This window comes from Microcebus murinus, chromosome 18, assembly GCF_040939455.1.
Source record: "Microcebus murinus isolate Inina chromosome 18, M.murinus_Inina_mat1.0, whole genome shotgun sequence".
Classification (NCBI taxonomy): Eukaryota; Metazoa; Chordata; class Mammalia; order Primates; family Cheirogaleidae; genus Microcebus; species Microcebus murinus.
In genome coordinates, this window is record NC_134121.1 from 39348370 (window position 1) to 39370167 (window position 21798).

Consider the following 21798-nt stretch of genomic DNA (forward strand, 5'->3'; position numbering starts at 1 on the left):
CTTACCAAGGAGAGACCTCATGGTATATTTTTCAAAATTACTTGACCACCAAAACATTTCAGGAACTTTTATTAATATCTCACGGAACACATTTTTAGCTCCTGCACTACCCTAGGTGTTCAGTAGGAAAGAGTCCCCAGGAAAGTAGAAACCATAAAGGCAGGACTGGAGATGTCACTGCAGAATCTGTCAACTCCAAGATAACAGAGAGACTTCCTCCACAACAGAGTGATGGATCCACTTTGTAACTGTCATGGGTTTTGAGTGGTCAGCAAGTCCCTGGAATTTAGTGGCTTGTCACTGCACCCTGTTCATCATGATACCTTGGCATGTTCAATCCCTGGCATTCTGGAATGTGTCGCTGTGTCTGATGCCAGGGCAACCTGAGTTCTGTAGGCAGTAGAATGCCCCCTGCACCTCCCTCCCTCCCTCTGATGCCTGATGCCATCTTTCAGGCTCCCACAAGCTCTCTCCATGGAGCCTTCCTCAGCTTCCCGGGCCCGGTTGACTCCTCCTTTCTCTGATCCTCTAAACTTGGCTGCCCCATTCTGTTGCTGGACTGAACCAAACCAGGCTGCAAAGCTCCTGAAGGCAAGGACCCTGGGTTATTCACATTTTTTGAGTCCACAAGATAGAACCCAATAAAAATGTGTGGGTGGCAGTGACGCTGGAGATGATGCTTCTGACTGTGATAGAATTTCCACCAAATAACCCCCAAGGACCCACCAGCCATTCTTTTGATCAAGGATACCAACCAAAATATTCTTTTTGAGATCAAATGAGATAACACGAAATACTATGTGCGCAAATGCTTCATAGAATATAAGGTTATTAAGTGGTTTTTTTGTTTGTTTGTTTGTTTGTTTGTTTGTTTGTTTGAGACAGAGTCTCACTCTGTTGCCTGGACTAGAGTGCCGTGGCATCAGCCTAGCTCACAGCAACCTCAAACTCCTGGGGTCAAGGGATCCTCCTACCTCACCCTGCTGAGTAGCTGGGACCACAGGCATGCACCACGATGCCCGGCTAATTTTTTCTATATATTTTTAGTTGGCCAATTGATTTCTTTCTACCTTTAATAGAGACGGGGTCTTGCTCTTGCTCAGGCTCGTCTCGAACTCCTGACCTTGAGCGAACTCCTGACTCCTGACCTCCCGCCTCGGCCTCCCAGAGTGCTAGGATTACAGGCATGAGCCACCGCGCCTGGCCTTAAATGGTTATTAATACAGTCTCCATTGTCCCGATCAGTGATTGCTCTATTTCTAATGATCTTTAACCTTTTATTGGTACTTCTAGTAACTCATGCCATACCCATTTGCCTTGCCCACCAGCTGATTCGTTATGATGTTCATCTTACCAGGGGTCTAGTTTTTCATGGCCATAACCACGGTTCCAGATAACGACAAGCGGTCAGCCTAGTGCTTTTTCTGTGTCCCTTCCTGGGTGCATTCGAGATGGTTCTTGAAGTAGTGGAGAGCCAGCTTGAACTGGATCTGGGCATTGGTATTAGTCCGGTACGTGCTGTAGATCTTCTCCAGAGCGGCCAGATCTGAGTCCACCGCTGGAGATCGGGACTGGTGACCTATCATCACGTCTGGACATGACCCCACCAGCAGGCTCCCTAGCCCGTCAATAAAGAACTCTGCAAAAACAGGGAGAGCAGAAGGAGGCAGGAGCTGCCACCAGAGACCCAGGTCCTCTCCCAGGTCTGGGAGGAAAGTCCTGGGGAGAGGACACTGTTTATACCCTGGGAACGTTCAGCTCCATGTGAAGCTGACACCCTTAACTCTAGGACCTGTCCTAGAACCTGTCCATGCGATGAGTTGAAAGCAAATGAAAAGGCTCATTTCTCAGGCAGTGATGTGGGTGCAGAGGCAGAGAGGCACAGGGTAGCTTTCCAGCTGGACAGAACTGTGGACTCCAGGGCTGATGGAAAAAGAGGAGAAGAGAGAAGGCGGTTACGTAGGAAAAGATTTCTGGAAAAAGAGAATAAAGCAGGGTGGGAAAAGAAGGAGAAGACAGAGCTGTAGGGGAAGGATCGGGAAGGGTGTCTCAGACAGGCAAAGACAGTCTACGGGAGAGGCACAAGTCAAGGAGAAGTGGAGATGGAGGCAAGAGAGACCCTGAGCTCCCTAGTTTGGGGTGAAAGGGGAAGGAGACCCCTGCTGCTGGGCAGGCGGGCGATCATGACCAGTGGGCATGGCCCTTGGGAAGAACAAACTTCTGAGGCTCATTCACAGCCCATCTCCCTTCCACACTCTTCCAACCTTCCCACCTGAGTGAGCCACTCGTTGCAGGCGGGGATCGAAGCCAACTCTTTGGAGTCGCTCTGTGTGGGCCAGGAAGAAGTTGGCAACGCCACTGGTCACCACACAGCCGGGGAAGCCTTCCAGGGGCTGGAAAGATCCTGTCCTCTTGTGAAGGCAGTCTCCGTTCTCACTCTGTTCCAGCAGCAGCTTAAACTGGAACGCATTTCTCTGCACACTGCCCCCTACCTAGTCGGTGAGCAGAGAAATCCATGTTAGAGAGTACACACTTGACATCCATCCTGCCGCCTCCAGGAAGCCCTGCTGGACTGCACCTCAGTTATAACAAGAACTGCACCCTGTGTCTATCCTCCCAAATTATCCCTTTATCCCAAATGATCCCAAATTACTCTGTTTTTGCTGTTGTGGCCATGGCTTTCACCATACTACTGTTGGATCCTTTGGAACTTTTATTTCCTCCCTACCCCAAAAAATCTTGAGGTGAGCAGCACCTACCCCAAGTGCGAAGGGCAGACAGACTACCACCAGTACTCTGCTCATTTGGCAGCAAGCTCACCCTTTCCAGAAGGTTACTGACTCCCTTCCATTAGGAGAGCAGTATTGGAGTGCACGAGAGGCGCCCTGCGTGCACTGGTCCATCTCTGGGGCCTCCACTTGTTAGGTTTCTTGCAGGGAGCAGTTTGTCTCAAGCTGTTTTCCTCCCATTCTCTGTCCAACCCCCGCTTACCTCTCTGAGCTGCCTCTTCATGCACTCATGGGAAATATGTGTATTTGCACTTGAACCTGAGTAGAATAGGATGAGCAAGGACATCTATTCCCAAAACAACTTTAATCCTCTAAGGATGACATGGTAAAGTCTGCTCATTGTCCCTCGTCGCCTGTTTTTTCCTTCTTCCTTTTAGTAAATGAATTCTCTGAGTTTTTGTTTATTTGTTTGTTTTGTTTTGTTTTGTTTTTGAGACAGAGTCTCACTTTGTTGCCCAGGCTAGAGTGAGTGCCGTGGCGTCAGCCTGGCTCACAGCAAACCTCAATCTCCGGGGCTCAGCGATCCTATTGCCTTAGCCTCCCAAGTAGCTGGGACTACAGGCATGCACCACCATGCCCGGCTAATTTTTTGTATATATATATTTTAGTTGGTCAATTAATTTCTTTCTATTTTTGGTAGAGACGGGGTCTCGCTCAGGCTGGTTTCGAACTCCTGACCTTGAGCAATCCGCCCGCCTTGGCCTCCCAGAGTGCTAGGATTACAGGCAGGCATGAGCCACCGCGCCTGGCCCGTTTTGTTTTTTGAGACAGAGTCTCACTCTGTTGCCCAGGCTAGAATGAGTACTGTGGCATCAGCCTAGCTCACAGCAACCTCAAACTCCTGGGCTCAAGCAATCCTTCTGCCTCAGCTTCCTGAGTAGCTGGGACCACAGGCATGCGCCACCATGCCCGGCTAATTTTTTCTATATATTTTTAATTGTCCAGCTAATTTCTTTCTTATTTTTAGTAGAGACGGGGGTCTCCCTCTTGCTCAGGCTGGTTTCAAACTCCTGACCTTGAGTGATCCTCTCGCCTCGGCCTCCCAGAGTGCTAGGATTACCGGTGTGAGCCACCACACCTGGCCTCTTTGAGTTTTAAGTGGACTAAATTAAGATATAGTCAACCAGCCAACTGAAATCTGTGTTTCCCCGCCTCCCTTGCAGCAAAGTTTGGCCATGCAACTGAGTTCTGGCTGAAGGGATATGATTTAGAACTCGTGTGCAACTTCTAGACCACATCCTTAAAAGAAACCTGCCTGCCTCTACTACCTTCCTTCCTTCTTGGCTATGCAGCCGGGGCCCACGAGGATGGTGAAGCCACAAGAAAAGGTCCAGGATTATCTTGGAAGCTGACTCAAGTGCCTGTGTGGCTTGTTACACGAGCAGGAACTACACCTTCTCTCTCGCTTAAGCAGTTGTGAACTGGTCTCTACAAGTCACCAAGGGATGTCTTATTTGATCTAGATGCTTTGGGCATTGTACACTTGCAGTAAGAGATAACGATGCCACTTACCTTCTTATCCATTTCCTTTTCTTCTTCTCTTTTCTATAGTGAATTGACTTTGAATGGTTTTATTATTTTCTTCTTTTTTTTTTTTGTTGCTCAGGCTGGTTTCGAACTCCTGACCTCGAGCAATCCGCCCGCCTCGGCCTCCCAGAGAGCTAGGATTACAGGCGTGAGCCACCGCGCCTGGCCTATTTTCTTCTTTTTTTTAACAGCATTAGCGCCATGTGTGCTTCTAAAGCTTTGTAACATTTACAGTTTTTAAAATATTGTGTGACAACAAGAGCCCTGCTCTCTTCCATTGCACATCAGTTGAGGGAAGGAATTAGAAGTGATGCACAAATGCACCATTTTAAAAGTAGAACAATTGTGAATTGTGGGGGAGCGTAATTTGCTCAATGAAAAGTAAGTGTGTAGGCAGAAGCAGAACTCAGACATCTGCCGATTCCTGCTGTCATGCCCTTGACCCCAGAGCTCTGCTGACTTAGTCGTCTCTTGCATCAGCCCCTCTCCCTCTCCTCTTGCATCAGCCCCTCTCCCTCTCCTCTTCCCTCACACTTTCCTCTCTCTCTTCTCCCCCTCCCAGTCTCTACGGATTGCAGTTGGGTAAAACCGGCAACTATTCCTTACCATGTCCAGTTCAGTTTTCTCCAGAACATCCACCAGCACCTCAATCTTGGTCTTGTCATTAAAGAAAAAGTCATCGTCCACCCAGAGAACATATTTGGTGGTGACTTGAGATATGGCCAGGTTCCTACCGGCAAACCAACCCTGTAGGTGGAATGCGTTAGATCGGTGGTTGCCTGCCCTGGCTCCATATGAGAATCACCTGGGGACCTTTCTAAATTCCCTGTCGCCAGGCTACATGCAACCCAGACACATTCAGATTAGACTCTGTGGGGATGAATCCAATGTACAGCCAGGTTGACAAACCACTGGGTCCAGGGAGTCCATGTCTCAGTGAAACACCGGAAGAAACAGTGACTACTCAGATCAAAGACTGAGACACAGAAAGACTAGAATGTCCTTCCTTGGCCCTGTGGCCTTTATGAATTGACTGAAGTCCTTTTTCACCTGACAGAGTTTCTGCAGCTCTCCCTATATCTCCTGGAAGATGTTGAGTTTAGGGGGTATCTGGTGTGTATAGTATCCATTTCCTCCTCTGTCCTTGAAGGAAGGTATGTGGGAGAAAGAGAGGGAGAGGGATCGAGGGAGGGAGGGAGAGAGGGAGGACAAAGAGAGATAGAGAAGGATGGAGGGAGGGAGGGACTGAGGGAAAGGGGAGGGAGGAGAGAGAGAGAGGCCCTAGCTTGGGTGGAATCACAGGATGAGAGGTTTCTTTGCGTGCCAGGAATGCTTGGGATGTTAAATAACTCAAGTCGCTTATCAGGACCCCACTTTCCATCCAATAATGAGAAATGCAGAAAAGTGAGTGTGACCCCGTATTTTTCTGAATCATGAGTCAGCCAGGGGGACTCAGAGGACAGTCCTCACTCCCTCCCACTCCAGGACTCTGCATCCTTGGGAAGACCACTGAGGCAGCCCCGTCCAGAGTAGAACCTGACTCTGGGACCCTCTTAACCCAGGACCCAGGTGCCCCCAATCTAGAAGGACCATACCTTCCGAAAGGGCATGGTATAATACTCCACGTGGCTGTCTTTAATGTCCAGGGGCTTCTTGCTGTCGTCGGCCACTATCACAGTCAAGTCAGGGTAATACTCTCGAATACTCTGGAGCATGATCATGAGCTTGTGGGGGCGCAAGAAAGTCTTGGTGGCAATGGTCACCAGGTCTCTGAGCTTCCTCTCTGGACAGAAAAGGGTGGCTGTCACAGCTCTGTCCTGCCAGAAACCTCGCTATCTTGATTGCTTTGTTCCTGTGGCTTCCTTAGGCTACAACCTGTCAGCGTTTGTGGGCCTCATGGCTCTTATACAAGGGAGGTGCTTAATAAGAGTTTGTTAGTTGGATTGGAAAAGAAAGATATTTAGAACATAACCAATTTTGTTGAATTTCCTGGTTCTATTGGCTCTACTATGCCATTTACCTACTGACTGTTGGAATACTTCATTTTTTAAATTTCAGCATATTATGGGGGTACAAATGTTTAGGTTACATATATTGCCTTTGCCCCGCCCAAGTCAGAGCTACAAGCATGCCCATCCCCCAGACAGTGCATACTGCACCCATTAGGTGTGAATCTACCCATCTCCACCCCCTTCCCACCTGCCTGACACCCAATGAATGCTGCTACTATATGTGCATGTAAGTGTTGATCAGTTAATACCAATTTGATGGTGAGTGCATGTGGTGCTTGTTTTCTCATCCTTGTGATACTTCACTTAGTTCATTTTTACGGGTGCCTGTTAGCACCTTTCCTGTGTCCTGCTTTCATCTTTTTTTTCCCCTTCTTTTTCTATTTCCATCTTAATACTAGGAGTTGAGATCACAGAGCTTTTCCCACCGAGGGGTTCAATATGGAGGGTCACAGAGCCCAAGAAGAAGAAAAAAGGTCTAAGGGCCCAAGCAATCAACCCCTGGGACTACAGGCACACATCACCGCACTGGACTAAATTTTTCTATTTTTTGTACAGATAGGGTCTTGCTCTTGCTCAGGCTGGTCTCAAACTCTTGACCTCAAGTGATCCTCCTGCCTCAGCCTCCCAAAGTGCTGGGATTACAGACGTGAGCCACTGCTCCCAGCCAGATTCCACTTTTTATCTTCCATATAGCTACACAGTTAACCTACATGGTTACTTGAGTAATCTATCATTAATTTGGTAATTTGTCAAAGTTCAGCCATGGAGGAATTAACAGAAAAAGATTGTGTTAATTTGTCCCCCTTTAATTTGAAAAGCTACCTTTATCATACAGTGAAACTCTAACATATATTGGATCTATTTCTGGATTTCCAATTTGATTCTATTGATGTATCTACTCATGCTCTAGTATCATTCTGTTTTTATTACTATTACTTATCAAAATGTTATAATTCATTAGTTTTTTTTTTCAGAATAAGCACAAAGCACATAATAAGTTAAATATAATTAGGAGAGTGTGTCCTAGAATTTTTCCTCCCAAACAGAGCTTGCTGTCATGAATCATATCAGAGCTATTATTTGACCAATGCTCCCTCTCCATCTCAGAGGTGATCCCCTCTGAATTTCACCAACAGCTCAACAAGGTGCCACCATGGAGCGCCAAGGACAAGGGCCTTACCTGGTCCGGGGTCATATAACCTGGGTATTACAGGATGGCGGATGGTGACTGGAAACTTGGCCACTGAGGACTTGGACTCCATACTCACTGGAGGGAGAAATAAAGTCACAGCCCGGGCAGTGTCACGTCTACATCAAGCTCCATGCTGCCCCCAGGAAGCTGACGTGACAGGGGAGTGAAGGTTTGGTAGGGAGAGTTCTGGCTGGGATGATCTGTGGCATTCGGTCTCCTGGCTTGCTGCGTGTCCCTGGGGCAGCCTGCTGAACGCCGCCTAAGCTCACATTTGCCACCGTGGGAATGCGGTAGGGGGAGTGGGCTTGGGATCAGACGGTCTGGATTCCATTTGACTTTGCCATTTTGTATCTGAATCTTTTTCTCCTTCTACAAAACCAAGATAATAACACCCACCCTACCTAAGCTCATAGGGTCATTTTGTGAAGGGAAATGTTTGAAAATCTCAAGGAGGGGGAGAACTATCTCTTTAGTTAGTGGTCATGACTATCATCTATCCCGTGTTTCATTTTTTTCTGTTGGTGTCCTGGGAGTGCGTCCTGTGTAGCTGGTCGAAAGAGAAAAGAGGGATTTTAATTCATCCAGAAACAAACTGAGGCTGCCCTCAGGGTGGCAGGGATTGTTCTCCTAAGAATTTTTGGGGTGGGAGGACAGGCGTGGGGAGACAAAGCCACTGCCCTTGCAACTGGGAGTTCCCACACCTCCATTCTTTCCTATTAGTGCAAGTTACGGTCACGCAGACTGGCTCCCTCCTCTACGGTAATGGAACAGTTCTCACCATGTGCTGAGAGCACAGCATGAATAGTCTGTCCTCTCCCCCAGTCGCTCTGTGGGGCCAGTGGCAATCTGGGGGAAGTCCCTGGTACAGTAATTAGGAAGCTAAGTGTCTGGGGTTAGAAACAGGAACAAGGGAAGAATCTTAAAAGCAGGCAGGCTTCCTGGAGGAAGAAGACTTTGAGAGGGCCCAGTGTTATTTCCTGGCTCTCTAAGCATTGTGCAACCCAAGGACAGGCCTTCTTTACCCATGTCCACCATGTGATGCTGGTACCCTGAGCTGGTGTAAGTCACATGCTGGAGGATGAACTTCAGAAGCTTCCGGTCACTGGTTGAAATGGTCAGCTGCTTCTGACCTCTGCCCTGCACCACACTGTCTGGGATGTCAGCAAGGGTGTTCAGTGTCCCCAGAGAAGCTGTCAGGGTGACCTAGGGTGGGGGAAGTGGAAAGATGCTAAATACAAGGGCTGGAAAATATCTGTTTTTGGGAAAGGCACCTGGCCAGGATGTCAGCCAGCCATAGAGCACATGGGGGGGGGGAGCATCAGGGATGCCCTTGACAGTATAGGACCAGCTCCGCAGGGGGTCCCTGTGACAGCTGCCTCTCCCAACCCCCAACCCCCCAAGCCCTAGGGCCCCACGGGTTCAAGGGCCTGTTTCTGGAAACATTCACATCTCTTGGCTTGCTGGGCACCATTCTTCTCAACGTCTTACTCCAGCCCCTGCTCTTTTCATCTCTCCTACCACCTCCTCCTCCTCCTGTCTCTGACCTCGAAATGGAGTTTGTCAGGCCTTGGTTCTAGACCCACTTCCCTTCTTCCTCTACACCTTCCCACGAGAAGGTGCCTTCTGTTCCCAAGGCTTTAAAACCCATCCACTGGCAAGTGGTGTCAACACATGTGTCTTCCGTTCTGAGACCCAGCTGCCGGCTGGTCGCTCTGCTGGGATGTGTCACACTTGCTGTCTTCAACACGGAACGACTAACTTTTCTCTAGACACCCATGTCCTGCCCTCACCCTAGTCCTCCCTGCCTTGTGGATGGTTCCTCCACCCCCTCAGCTTTCCGATCCTCCAGAGGGAAGTCCCTGCACCGCTCTTGTCCGCAGACAGCCCGTCGGTAGCAAGTCCTGTCAGCTCTGCCTTCAAAATGCTGCTAGGACTGGCTCACTTCTCTCCATCCCCATCACCACTCCGCAGGCTACTCTCTCCTCTCTTTATTTTCTTTTCTTTTCTTTTTTTTTTTTTTTTTGAGACAGAGTCTTACTCTGTTTCCTGGGCTAGAGTGCCGTGGCATCAGCCTAGCTCACAGCAACCCCAAACTCCTGGGCTCAAGCAATCTTTCTGCCTCAGCCTCCCAAGTAGCTGGGACTACAGGCACGTGCCACCATGCCCGGCTAATTTTTTCTATATATTTTTAGTTGGCCTATTATTTTCTTTCTAGTTTTAGTAGAGACCAGGTCTCGCTCTTGCTCAGGCTGGTTTCGAACTCCTGACCTTGAGCCATCCACCCACCTCGGCCTCCCAGAGTGCTAGGATTACAGGCGTGAGCCACCACGCCTGGCAACTCTCTCCTCTCTTGCAGCAGATGGCTATCTTTATGAAAAACAAACTGGACGATGTCACTCCTGCTGAAAACACTCATCAGGCCACAGGTGATACTTTCTGGGAACCTAGTTACAGGCCCTGGGAGAGCTGCAGCAAATGCCTTCAAGAAGCTTGTGTTTGGCTGGGCGCGGTGGCTCTCGCCTGTAATCCTAGCATTCTGGGAGGCTGAGGGGGGAGGATTGCTCAAGGTCAGGAGTTTGAGACCAGCCTGAGCAAGAGCGAGACCCCGTCTCTACTAAAAATAGAAAGAAATTAGCTAGACAACTAAAAATATATAGAAAAAATTAGCCGGGCATGGTGGCACATGCCTGTAGTCCCAGCTACTCGGGAGGCTGAGGCGGGAGGATAGCTTGAGCCAAGGAGTTCGAGGTTGCTGTGAGCTAGGCTGACCCCACGGCACTCTATAGCTCAGGCAACAGAGTGAGACTCTATCTCAAAAAAAAAAAAAAAAAGAAGAAGCTTATGTTCTCGCGGGGAGGAGGCAGCAAGCATGTAATCACACATGTGTTCGGGTCCAGGGCAGCGCTGGGAATAAGGCAATGTAGAGAACGAGAATGTGACTGTGGCAGGCAGGGGAGGCCTAAGGGGGACAGAGTACCTCTCCTGATCTGCTCACTTGTCACCCATTGCAACCTCTGACTAGCACATGGAGTGGGGACAGTTAAGGCCACATCCCCCAGGCGCCTCTTAGTTAGGGTTCTGGGTGGGATCCCCACCCATCAGCTGTACGGTCATAAGACTTCGTTTTGGATCTACATTAAGAGAGGAAAGGAAGGCAGGGCACAGAGCACTGTCTGCCTTGCTGGCCCCAACCCTGACAGAGGCCACACCATGCAGGATCCTGTGGCCATGTGGCGGCTCCTCTTGCAGCAGAAACAGCAGCATCCGAGGTCCCTCCATGTGGTCTTGCAAGTCCTCCTAGAACTCCAGCCACTGTCATGGCTAGAAGAGTCACACCAGCTATGCACACCCTTCTCCCCCTCCTACCTCGGGCTCATGCAGGATATTTAATCTGGAGAGGGGCTCTGTCACAGGCTGAGACAGGACAGGATGCCAAGTACAAACAGGAGCTCGGAAGGGGACTCTTACCTCATAGACTGGGGCATCTGGTCCTTCAAACTGCAGACCTGGAGGACACGGAGGGCAGGGGGGAGATAGAAAAACCACCATCTGAGTGGACACCACAACTCCCTGCCGCTCTCACCTACCTCCATAACTCCTACACCTCCTGGGACAGTCCCTTCCAGTGTCACCTCCTGTCCAGAGTGTTTGCTGACACACGCCCCTCTCCCCAGGGCTCTGTAGATGGTGTTCCGTGTCTCTCTCCAACCCCAACGGTTCTACAACCTCTGATGCCCATTCAGCTCTGGGTGCTGTGCATTAATTCAGTCCCTTCCAGTGTCTCTCACCCAGGGGAAGGAAGCAATGGATAAGTAATGAATCATCATTCTACGAGGTCAAATTCATGGAGACAGAAAGTAGCATGGCAGTTGCCACGGACTGGGGAAGGGGGAGGGGGAAGTTCATGTTAAATGGGTGTGGAGGTTCTGTGTGGGATGATGGAAAAGTTCTGGAGTCGGAGGGTGGTGATTAATGGCTGCACAACAATGTGAATGTACTTAGTGCCACTGAACCGGATACTTAAAAATGGTGAAAATAGTAAATTTTATGTTATACATATATTTTATTGCAATAAAAAAAGAATCATCCACAATGAAAAATCATTTTTAAAATGGCTATTCAAAAACACTAGCTATTCACTCCCAATGTATTTATTGTAGAATCTATCTCTGTTCTTGGAATATGACTAATTCAAATTCTAATTCAAACACATCCTTTCTATGTGGCCTTAGACAACTTACTAAACTCTTAACCATCCATAAAATTGGAAAAATATTGTATACCTTACAAGGTGCTTGTAAATGTGAAGTATATGAAGTCAGTTTATCTTTGTATTATTATTATTTATTTACTTATTTATTTATTTATTATTTTTTTAGAGACAGAGTCTCACTCTGCTGCCCCGGCTGGAATGCAGTGGCCTCATCATAGCTCTCTGTAGCCTCCTACTCCTCGGCTTAAGTGACCCCCACCTCAGCCTCCCGAGTAGCTGGGACTACAGGCACAAGCCACCATACCTGGCTAATTTTTCTATCTTTTGTAGAGATAAGATCTCGCTATGTTCTTCAGGCTGGTCTTGAACTCCTGGCCTTAAGCCACCATGACCACCTGAAGTCACCTTAAAAGGAAGGATGTCGAGAGCGGAAGTGAGGTAAGCAGGGTCCACCTAGCCAAGGGGCTGAGCCTCAGCCAGCTTCCCACTCCCCTCTGCCCCAGGTCTGGCACCTGCCTTTCCTTTTGTGTAGCAAACGCCATCCATTAACTCCCTGCACTCCCCTCTGTCTCAGGCAATCACTCTCATCTCACCTGTTTGATTTGTGGGTTTGTGCAATTTGGGTACCTGTTTTGCTCATTGATGCTGTACCTAGAGAGAGCTCAGCTCAATCTATGACATGTGCCAGATCCCCAAGCGTCACCACCACCCAGATCCTACTGGGAGGTTTTTTCTGGGGCCTGTGGTGGGGGCTGTTTGCCTCAAGATGACAAGAGCCCACATGCAGAAGAGTCCAACATCTCTGCACTGGAAGAAACATCTGCACCTGCAGGTTCACACCTCTGCTCTCTCCTGATAATATTCCACTCTGCTCTGATAAGGGATGTGATGCTGAACTAGAGGGGTGGTAAAATCCATGGTGGAGGGCAGTTTTACCAACATAAACATTGTTTTCAAAATGCACTCCCAGGCCGGGCGCGGTGGCTCACGCCTGTAATCCTAGCACTTTGGGAGGCCGAGGCGGGCGGATTGCTCAAGGTCAGGAGTTCGAAACCAGCCTGAGCAAGAGTGAGACCCTGTCTCTATCAAAAATAGAAAGAAATTAATTGACCAACTAAAAATATATATACAAAAAATTAGCCGGGCATGGTGGCGCATGCCTGTAGTCCCAGCTACTCGGGAGGCTGAGGCAGGAGGATCACTGAGCCCCGGAGATTGAGGTTGCTGTGAGCCAGGCTGACGCCACGGCACTCACTCTAGCCTGGGCAACAAAGTGAGACTCTGTCTCAAAAAAAAAAAAAAAAAAAAAAATGCACTCCCTAGGCTGGGCGCGGTGCTCACACCTGTAATCCTAGCACTCTGGGAGGCCGAGTCAGGTGGATCGTTTGAGCTCAAGAGTTCAAGACCAGCCTGAGTAAGGGCGAGACCCATCTCTACTAAAAATAGAAAGGAATTAGCTAGACAACTAAAAATATACAGAAAAAATTAGCCGGGCATGGTGGTGCATGCCTGTAGTCCCAGCTACCTGGGAGGCTGAGGCAGAAGGATTGCTTGAGCCCAGAAGTGTGAGGTAGGCTGATGCCACGGCTCTCTAGCCCAGGCAACAAAGTGAGACTCTGTCTCAAAAAGAAAAAAAAATGCACTCCCTGGAGGTGGGCTCATGCTTTGCCTGCTCCCATGATGCTGGAGGACATCCAAAATCCAATTATGTCCCAAGATTCTTGGAGGCACTATGCTATCTCAGAGCCCCAGGAAGAAGTCAGAGTTACTAAGAGAGATTTCCAGTTGTAGAAACAGTGAGGCTAACATTACATGAAATCACACTGGGCTTCCTACATTGTGCTAAGTACAGGTATTTTGCCTAAGAAGAGTAAGAACGTTGCCAGGGTCCCCTGGGGATTGCATGACGGACCTACCTGGGATGGGAATTGTGTGCAGGGGCATCACTTCCACTCCGTGAACTGGGTACCCAAAGGGGAGGTTGGGCTGAGCCAGCAGGGGCGGTGGGCGGGGCAGCCCTTCTCTGCAGGAGAACAGAAGCATCAGCAGCTGCCCTGACACTGGTGCTTGGGTTCTCAAAGTGGTGCCTGTGCCCCAGCCTTGCCCTGCCAACGTGCGACAATCGAAAGTGGATTGTCCCCGTCTTCCCTCTGTTCTCTCCCCACCACTTTTATTTGTCTCTCTCCCTCCAGTCTCCACAGAGACACAGAAGCCATTTACAACAAAGAACATAAAAAATAAAAATCACAGCCAGCAAAAAGAAAGAAACGAAATTATCAGACCATAGGGGCCAACCCAGCTGCAGGAGCTGAACACCAAAGTCACAACTGAACTTCTTGGTGGCCAGAGTAAAAAGTGATTGGCAGTCAGGACACTGCCCTTTAGACCAAAAGGAAGAAGCAGACCAATTCCTGAAGGGAAGTAAAACTTTTCCTAGCACTGAACTAAAAAATAAACTGTCACAAGTAACTTTATATGGAAGTGGTGGTTGTCATAGTATTTTTATTTTTGTTTGTTTATTTATTTAGAGGCAGGGTCTCACTCTGTTACCCCAGGCTGGAGTGCAGTGGTGTCATCATAGCTCACTGCAACCTCAGACTCCTGGGTTCAAGAGATCCTCCTGCCTCAGCCTCTCCCAAAGTCACAATATTTTTAGAGCAAACACAGTAGCTACTTTCACGTGTTATTTTGTTATTATGAACAATATTTAGTCAAAGGCAGGTGCATAACACAATCCCGTGAGACTGATTCTTTGAAGGATTAAGGTAATATGGTTAAAATGTAGCCTTTAGGGTTTTTTCTTTTTCTTTTTTTTTTTTTTTGAGACAGAGTCTCACTCTCTTGCCCGGGCTAGAGTGCCCCGGTGTCAGCCTAGCTTACAGCAACCTCCAACTCCTAGGCTCAGGCAATCCTCCTCCCTCAGCCTCCCTAGTAGCTGGGACTACAGGCATGCACCACCATGCCCAGCTAATTTTTCTATATATATTAGTTGGCCAATTAATTTCTTTCTATTTATAGTAGAGACGGGTCTCGCTCTTCCTCAGGCTGGTCTCGAACTCCTGACCTTGAGGGATCCACCTGCCTTGGCCTTCCAAAGTGCTAGGATTACCGGCATGAGCCACCACGCCCGGCCCAGGGAGCCAGTTTAACCAAGGATATCAATAAAATTAGTTTGAAAAAAGCTTAGGCTACTGCAGTGGATATTTATGGGAATGCGAAAAAGACAACATTTTTAAATGGAAAAGGACATAAACAGGCAATTAACAGAAGAGAAAACACAAACGGCAATAAACATATGAAACATGCCCAGCTTCAATACCAATCAGGGAAATGTGAATTTAAAAGGGAATTGAGGCCAGACGTGGTGGCTCACGCCTGTAATCCTAACACTCTGAGAGGCCGAGGCAGGAGGATCGCTCAAGGTCAGGAGTTCAAAACCAGCCTGAGCAAGAGTGAGACCCCATCTCTACTATAAATAGAAAGAAATTAATTGGCCAACTGAAAATATATATATATATAAAAAAATTAGCTGGGCATGATGGTGCATGCCTGTAGTCCCAGCTACTCAGGAGGCTGAGGCAGGAGGATCGCTTGAGCCCAGGAGTTTGAGGTTGCTGTGAGCTAAGCTGATGCCATGGCTAGAGCTAAGCTCTAGCCCGGGCAACAGAAGTGAGACCCTGTCTTAAAAAAAAAGAATAAAAAAAATAAAAATAAAAAATAATAAAAGGGAATTGAGGAACTAGTCCTTAAATGAATATTTATGAAACTTTGCATATGTAAAACATTTCATAACAACAACAACAACAAAAAGAGCACTCTTAAAACTGGGACTCCATCTCTTTCCTTAGATTAAGAGGTCCCTGAAGGCTGGCACTGCTTTTAGCAGGATGTGTCCAGCTAAAGAAATCACACATAGTCCATAACACAGAATCTTTGGCTTCCTGGTGAATGTCTCGTAAGCTATACAAATCTCTGGGGCATAAAAAGGAGCTGCTTCATATTTTATGTGCTTCCTTACGTGGTGGTACGCGAGGTAATCTGACAAAACTGCATTTGCAGACTACATCAGCAATGTGCCTGAGAGCACATGTCTGATGTGGAGGAATTGAGCTGGGCATCCACACAGCATGGCCGATTAAGAGGATATCTTGCCTTGAATTAATTATCTATGTCCTTGACATTATGAGAGGGGCTTGATACTCGGTAAGATCTCTGACTCATCTGAGTCTCATTCCAATCTGATCCTGTGTGCTAGCTCCATACTATACCCCAATTAAACTACTTGGGAGGCTCATGCCACTGCACTCCATCCTGGGTGACAAACTGAGACCCTATCTCAAAAGAGAAAAAAAAGTAGCACATGAGTAATGCTCCTCTAAGAAAAAGTTCATTTTACATTAAGGATTACAGGCATGAGCCACCATACCCGGCCTTCCTTCAATTCCCTTTCTTTGCTTTATTCCTATAGTTCCTCCCAGGGACCACTGCAAGGGAGGGAGGGTGGCCTTTCCTCTTCTCTCTCTCTTTTTTTTTTTTTTTTTTTTTTTTGAGACAGAGTCTCAGCTCTGTTGCCCAGGCTACAGTGCTATGGCATCAGCCTAACTTACAGCAACCTCAAACTCCTGGGCTCAAGCAATCCTCCTGCCTCAGCCTCCCGAGTAGCTGGGACTACAGGTGCATACTAACACACCCGGCTAAGTTTTTTTTTCCATTTTTCCATTTTTACTAGACATAGCATCTTGCTCTTGCTCAGGCTTGTCTCATACTACTGACCTTAAGCAATCCTCCCACCTTGGCCTCCCAGAGTGCTAGGATTACGGGCATGAGCCACTGCATGGGGCCATCCTTTCTCTTCTCTTAAGACCCACACCCTCAGAATGTAGAGAAAACTCTATAGAGCTGAACTTCAGGACCCAAGGGCCCTCAAAGTCTACATTACCTCCTCTGAAAGTGTTCAAATTCAGCCTGTCTCCTCGCTTTCACCGCTGGGAGGTCACTCTGGTCATATGCATCCTGAAAGTTATAACTTCTCTGCTCTTCGGTGGTTTCACATTTGCACTGGTTCTTCGGGAACAGCCTAAAATGAGCAAGAGGACCTTAAGCATACACTGAGTGGAGGTCTGGGGGTGGGGAGAGGAAACCTGAGGCCTAATCCAGTGGGCCATCCACCCTGAAAATCTCCTTTCCCTCACCCAGCTGTGCTAATTGGGTTGAGACCCTAGAATCCCTGGCAGAGACCCCTCACAAGGGAAGAGGGAAGGGAAAAGGGGGTGAAGGCTAAAGACTGTCCATCTCTTGAATTCTGCCCTGCACCTAACTTCTCTAAACCTGACAGCCATGTGAACATCACTGGCATCTCAGTCCCCCTAGAAGAGGAAGGCAGAGGGACAGAAAGGCAGCCTCTTTCCTACAGTTTGGGTCAAACAGGCCCTCCAAAGTTTTAAGGGATGTTGCTGGGTGCTATAAAGAAGAGATTGTGCCCTATAGACCACACCCTTTTCTGATCCCCACAATTTGGAATTTCTCATGCAACCAGGTTCAGAAAGGAAGGGAAACCATCTGTAAAATGGGCACAACAGGACACCACAGGAGGAGCAGGGAAGATGTCTGGACTAAAGTAGGAGAAAGAACACTCAGTATCTCACCAGATGCCGTCGTAGGTAAAGAGGTTCCGGAGACGTTCCTCAGGCAGAAGCTTCAGCACCTGGACCCCCAGCGGAGAACCTGGGGGCTCTGGCTTAAGACTCCTGAACTCTGCCTGAAGGGACACACTTCCGAACATAAATAAAACAACGCCAAGTCCCACGATTAAGATCAACATCTTGAGAAGCCACAGAAATCTATAGCTGTTGGGACACAAAAAAGAGCAATTTATGTTAAAATCTTTTTTCTTTATGAGATAATAGATGGCTTGATTTTTTTTTTTTTTTTTTTTTGAGACAGAGTCTCGCTTTGTTGCCTAGGCTAGAGTGAGTGCCATGGCGTCAGCCTAGCTCACAGCAACCTCAATCTCCTGGCTCAAGCGATCCTTCTGCCTCAGCCTCCCGAGTAGCTGGGACTACAGGCATGCGCCACCATGCCCAGCTAATTTTTTATATATATATATTAGTTGGCCAATTAATTTCTTTCTATTTTTATAGTAGAGACGGGGTCTCGCTCTTGTTCAGGCTGGTTTCGAACTCCTGACCTCAAGCAATCCGCCCGCCTCGGCCTCCCAGAGAGCTAGGATTACAGGCGTGAGCCACTACGCCCGGCCGATGGCTTGATTTTATAATGTATAAAGGGATATTAACTTGAAGGAAAATGTCAGTTAAGCCTACATCTGGTAATGGTTGCTAAAATTATTTCTGATAAATAAAGACGTAAAGAATCAAGCTTCAACAAAGGGACTCAGAAAAATCACAAGTAAACGGAAGCATGGGCAAAAACATCCAGAAAAAAATAGGCTTTCAATATTAATGTCAGCAGAGTTGAATCCCAGGCAAAAAAAAAAAAAAAAAAAAAGGCATTAAATAGGCCAAAAAAGGAACACTTATAATGATCAAATTCATAATCCACGAAACAGATAGAGTAGTCATGAACTTTATCTGCTAAATAACCGCATTAAAGTACAAAGAATGGCAGGCTATGAAGGAAGAAGGCTTAGAAATACAAAGATTCTAACCTGCCTCTCTCGGTCCTTAACTAATCAAGTCCCAAAAATATATAAAGCAGCTACAACAACAAAATGATGTCATTCATATTTTATTAAAGAGCTTTTCGAACATTTACAAAAATTGGCTACAAATTAGGATGCAAAAGAAAACTGTAATAAAGTAGAAATAGTTCCGGTCATATATTCTGTTATTTATTTTAAAGATTATATTATGGAACACTTCACGAATTTGTGTGTCATCTTTGCACAGGGGCCATGCTAATCTCCTCTGTATTGTTCCAATTTCAGTATACGTGCTGCCAAAGCAAGCACCCCATCATATATTCTGACAATGCAATTGAAACATAGATCAATAACAAGCCCTCTTCCCAATGATGTGGAAATTATTAAGAAAAAACTCTCCAAAGCAACTCTTTTATTTTATGTTTTTTTTGTTGTTTTTTTTTTTTTTTTTTTGAGACAGAGTCTCACTCTCTTGCCCGGGCTAGAGTGCCATGGCATCAGCCTAGCTCACAGCAACCTCAAACTCCTGGGCTCAAGCGATCCTCCTGCCTCAGCCTCCCAAGTAGCTGGGACTACAGATATGCGCCACCATACTCAGCTAAGTTTTTCTATATATTTTTAGTTGGCCAATTAATTTCTTTCTATTTTTTTAGTAGAGGCGGGGTCTTGCTCTTGCTCTGAGCTGGTTTTGAACTCCTGACCTTGAGCGATCCACCAGCCCCAGCCTCCCAGAGTGCTAGGATTACAGGCGTGAGCCACCGGGCCTGGCCTATTATCTTATTTTTTAATTCTATAATTTCTGTTTAGGTCCTATTATATTCTCCAATTCTTTGTTAAAATTTTCAATCACGTCTTATCATTCTTTTTTTTTTGAGACAGTCTCATTCTGTTGCCCAGGTTTGAGTGCCGTGGCGTCAGCCTAGCTCACAGCAACCTCAAACTCCTGGGCTCAAGCAATCCTACTGCCTCAGCCTCCCGAGCAGCTGGGACTATAGGCATGCGCCACCATACCTGGCTAATTTTTTCTATATATTTTTAGTTGGCCAATTAATTTCATTCTATTTTTAGTAGAGACGGGGTCTTGGTCTTGCTCAGGCTGGTCTCAAACTCCTGACCTGGAGCGATCCTCCAGCCTTGGAATCCCAGAGTGCTAGGATTACGGTGCCTGGCCATGTCTTATCATTCTTTTTTTTATTTTCTTAAACTTCAAATGCAGAGTCAGAATCTTATCATTCTTTAGCATAGTAAACATACACATCTTACAGTAAGTCTGATAACTCTAATATATATTACTCCAATATATATGTTTTAGCCTTTAAAACAAAAAGGTAAAACAACAGATAAAGATGAATACTTCTAGGCTGGGTGCTGTGGCTCATGCCTGTAATCCTAGCACTCTGGGAGGCCGAGGCGGGCGGATTGCTCGAGGTCAGTTTGAAACCAGCCTGAGCAAGAGCAAGACCCCATCTCTACTACAAATAGAAATTAATTGGCATATATATATATATATATATATATATATATATATTAGCCAGGCATGGTGGCACATGCCTGTAGTCCCAGCTACTCGGGAGGCTGAGGCAGGAGGATCGCCTGAGCCCAGGAGTTTGAGGTTGCTGTGAGCTAGGCTGACGCCATGGCACTCTAGCCTGGGCAACAGAGTGAGACTCTGTCTCAAAAAAAAAAAAAAAAACGTAAAGCAAAATATTGAAAGAATTATCTCAAAAAAATATGCAAAGCAAAATATTGAAAGAATTACAAAGGAGGGGGAGCTTGGGGGCTTAGTCGATCATTACATCCAGAGGGAGGTATGGGACACGGGAGCCAAATACCGAGAGGGACGACGGCCTCGCGCTGTCAAGGTATATACAATCAATTTGGAATCGCGGTACTTATTAATACAAGGAGTTCCTGCAGTGGGAGCCATGAAAGAATTAGTTGAGCAATTTGCTCTATATGGTGCAATTGAACAATATAATGCTCTAGATGAATACCCAGCAGGAGACTTTACTGAAGTTTATCTTATTAAGTTTATGAACTTAAGAAGTGCAAGGACAGCCGAGAGAAAAATGGATGAACAGAGTTTCTTTGGAGGATTGCTTCATGTGTGCTATGCTCCAGAATTTGAAACAATTGAGGAAACTAGAAAAAAACTAGATGAAAGAAAGGTATACATGGCAAGAACTACTCAAAATAAAGACCATTACATGACAAAGAAGAAACTGGTTGCAGAGCAAAAAGACACAAAAGATTTTAGACAAGACTTCCACTCAGAGATGTCTGGATTTTGTGCAGCTGCTATGAATGCTTCTACAGGGAACTCAAATCCTGGTCTTCCTTATTCTTGTGAATTGCCTTTATGTTATTTCTCCTCAAAATGTACGTTTTCATCCAGGGAGCATGTGGACAGAGCATCAAACTCCTCTAAGGATGGTGGAAACCATGATCAAACAGAGCAGTTACCATAGTGACTCCTTGCAGAAAATACAGGTGAACACTTTTAAAAACTCAGTGACCTACTCTGGCACACAAAAATCTATTACTCCTTCAGAGGCGGCTGACAGATTTATGCCTAGGACAACACAACTGCAGGAGCAGAAAAGAAGAAGAGAAGATGATCGTAAACTTGGAACTTTTCTTGAACCAAGCACGAGTAGTAATGAGGTTATGATTGGGCCTCTATTACCAGACATACCTAAAGTGGATCTGCATGATGACTCATTGAATACAACAGCGAATTTAATTTGGAATAAACTTAAAAAGGTAATTTCATGTGCGCCAAAGGCTCCAGAGGACAAGCTGAAAGGTGTGCATACGAGTCCTCCATTTAAACACAGAAGAAGAATATAGAATGCCAGCAGCAAATCAATACTTTCTTTTTTTTTTTTTTATTTTGTCCTGGATTATTGATGCTGGTTATTTTAATTTTTTTTTCCTTTTTTTATTTTGGCATATTATGGGGTACAGATTTTAAGGTTTCAATAAATGCCCATTTCCCCCCCTCCCCCCAAAAGTCTGAGTCTCCATCATGACCATCCCCCAGATGGTGCACATCTCACTCATTATGTATGTATATACCCGCCCCCCTCCCCCCTCCCACCTGCCCAATACCCTGTTACTGTAGCACCTATGTGTCCACTTAGGTGCTACTCAGTTAATACCAGTTTGCTGGAGAATATATCTGGTGCTTGTTTTTCCATTCTTGGGATACTTCACTTAGTAGTATGGGTTCCAGCTCTAACCAGGAAAATATAAGATGTGCTATATCACCATTGTTTCTTAGAGCTGAATAGTACTCCATGGTATACATATACCACATTTTATTAATCCATTCTTGGATTGATGGGCACTTGGGCTGTTTCCACAGCCTTGCAATTATGAATTGTGCTGCTATAAACATTCGAGTG

At 46.6% G+C, this 21798-nt stretch overlaps 1 protein-coding gene, 1 non-coding gene and 1 pseudogene across 3 annotated transcripts in view; 1 reads left to right on the plus strand and 2 right to left on the minus strand.

The window, feature by feature from the left end:
* Positions 1-1256: 1256 nt before the first annotated feature.
* Positions 1257-21798, minus strand: part of B4GALNT2 (beta-1,4-N-acetyl-galactosaminyltransferase 2 (SID blood group)) — a 30960-nt gene continuing 10418 nt past the window's right edge. The window contains exons 2-11 of one of the 2 annotated variants that reach the window (XM_012789690.2): positions 17379-17579; positions 16673-16810; positions 13650-13756; positions 10989-11026; positions 8543-8723; positions 7509-7595; positions 5912-6099; positions 4923-5063; positions 2273-2492; positions 1257-1639 (exon numbers count right to left, since the gene is read on the minus strand). In XM_012789690.2, the coding sequence (XP_012645144.1) occupies positions 1413-1639; positions 2273-2492; positions 4923-5063; positions 5912-6099; positions 7509-7595; positions 8543-8723; positions 10989-11026; positions 13650-13756; positions 16673-16810; positions 17379-17579 (1528 nt within the window). In that variant the 3' untranslated portion in view covers positions 1257-1412. The remainder of the gene's footprint in view (positions 1640-2272; positions 2493-4922; positions 5064-5911; positions 6100-7508; positions 7596-8542; positions 8724-10988; positions 11027-13649; positions 13757-16672; positions 16811-17378; positions 17580-21798) is intronic. The other variant, XM_075994497.1, reaches the window with a different exon arrangement.
* LOC142862258 (U6 spliceosomal RNA) lies at positions 18594-18700 on the minus strand. The gene has a single exon (XR_012913334.1). It is a non-coding gene; the product is annotated as a U6 spliceosomal RNA (small nuclear RNA).
* Positions 20668-21241, plus strand: LOC105885070 (RNA-binding protein 48 pseudogene; annotated as a pseudogene).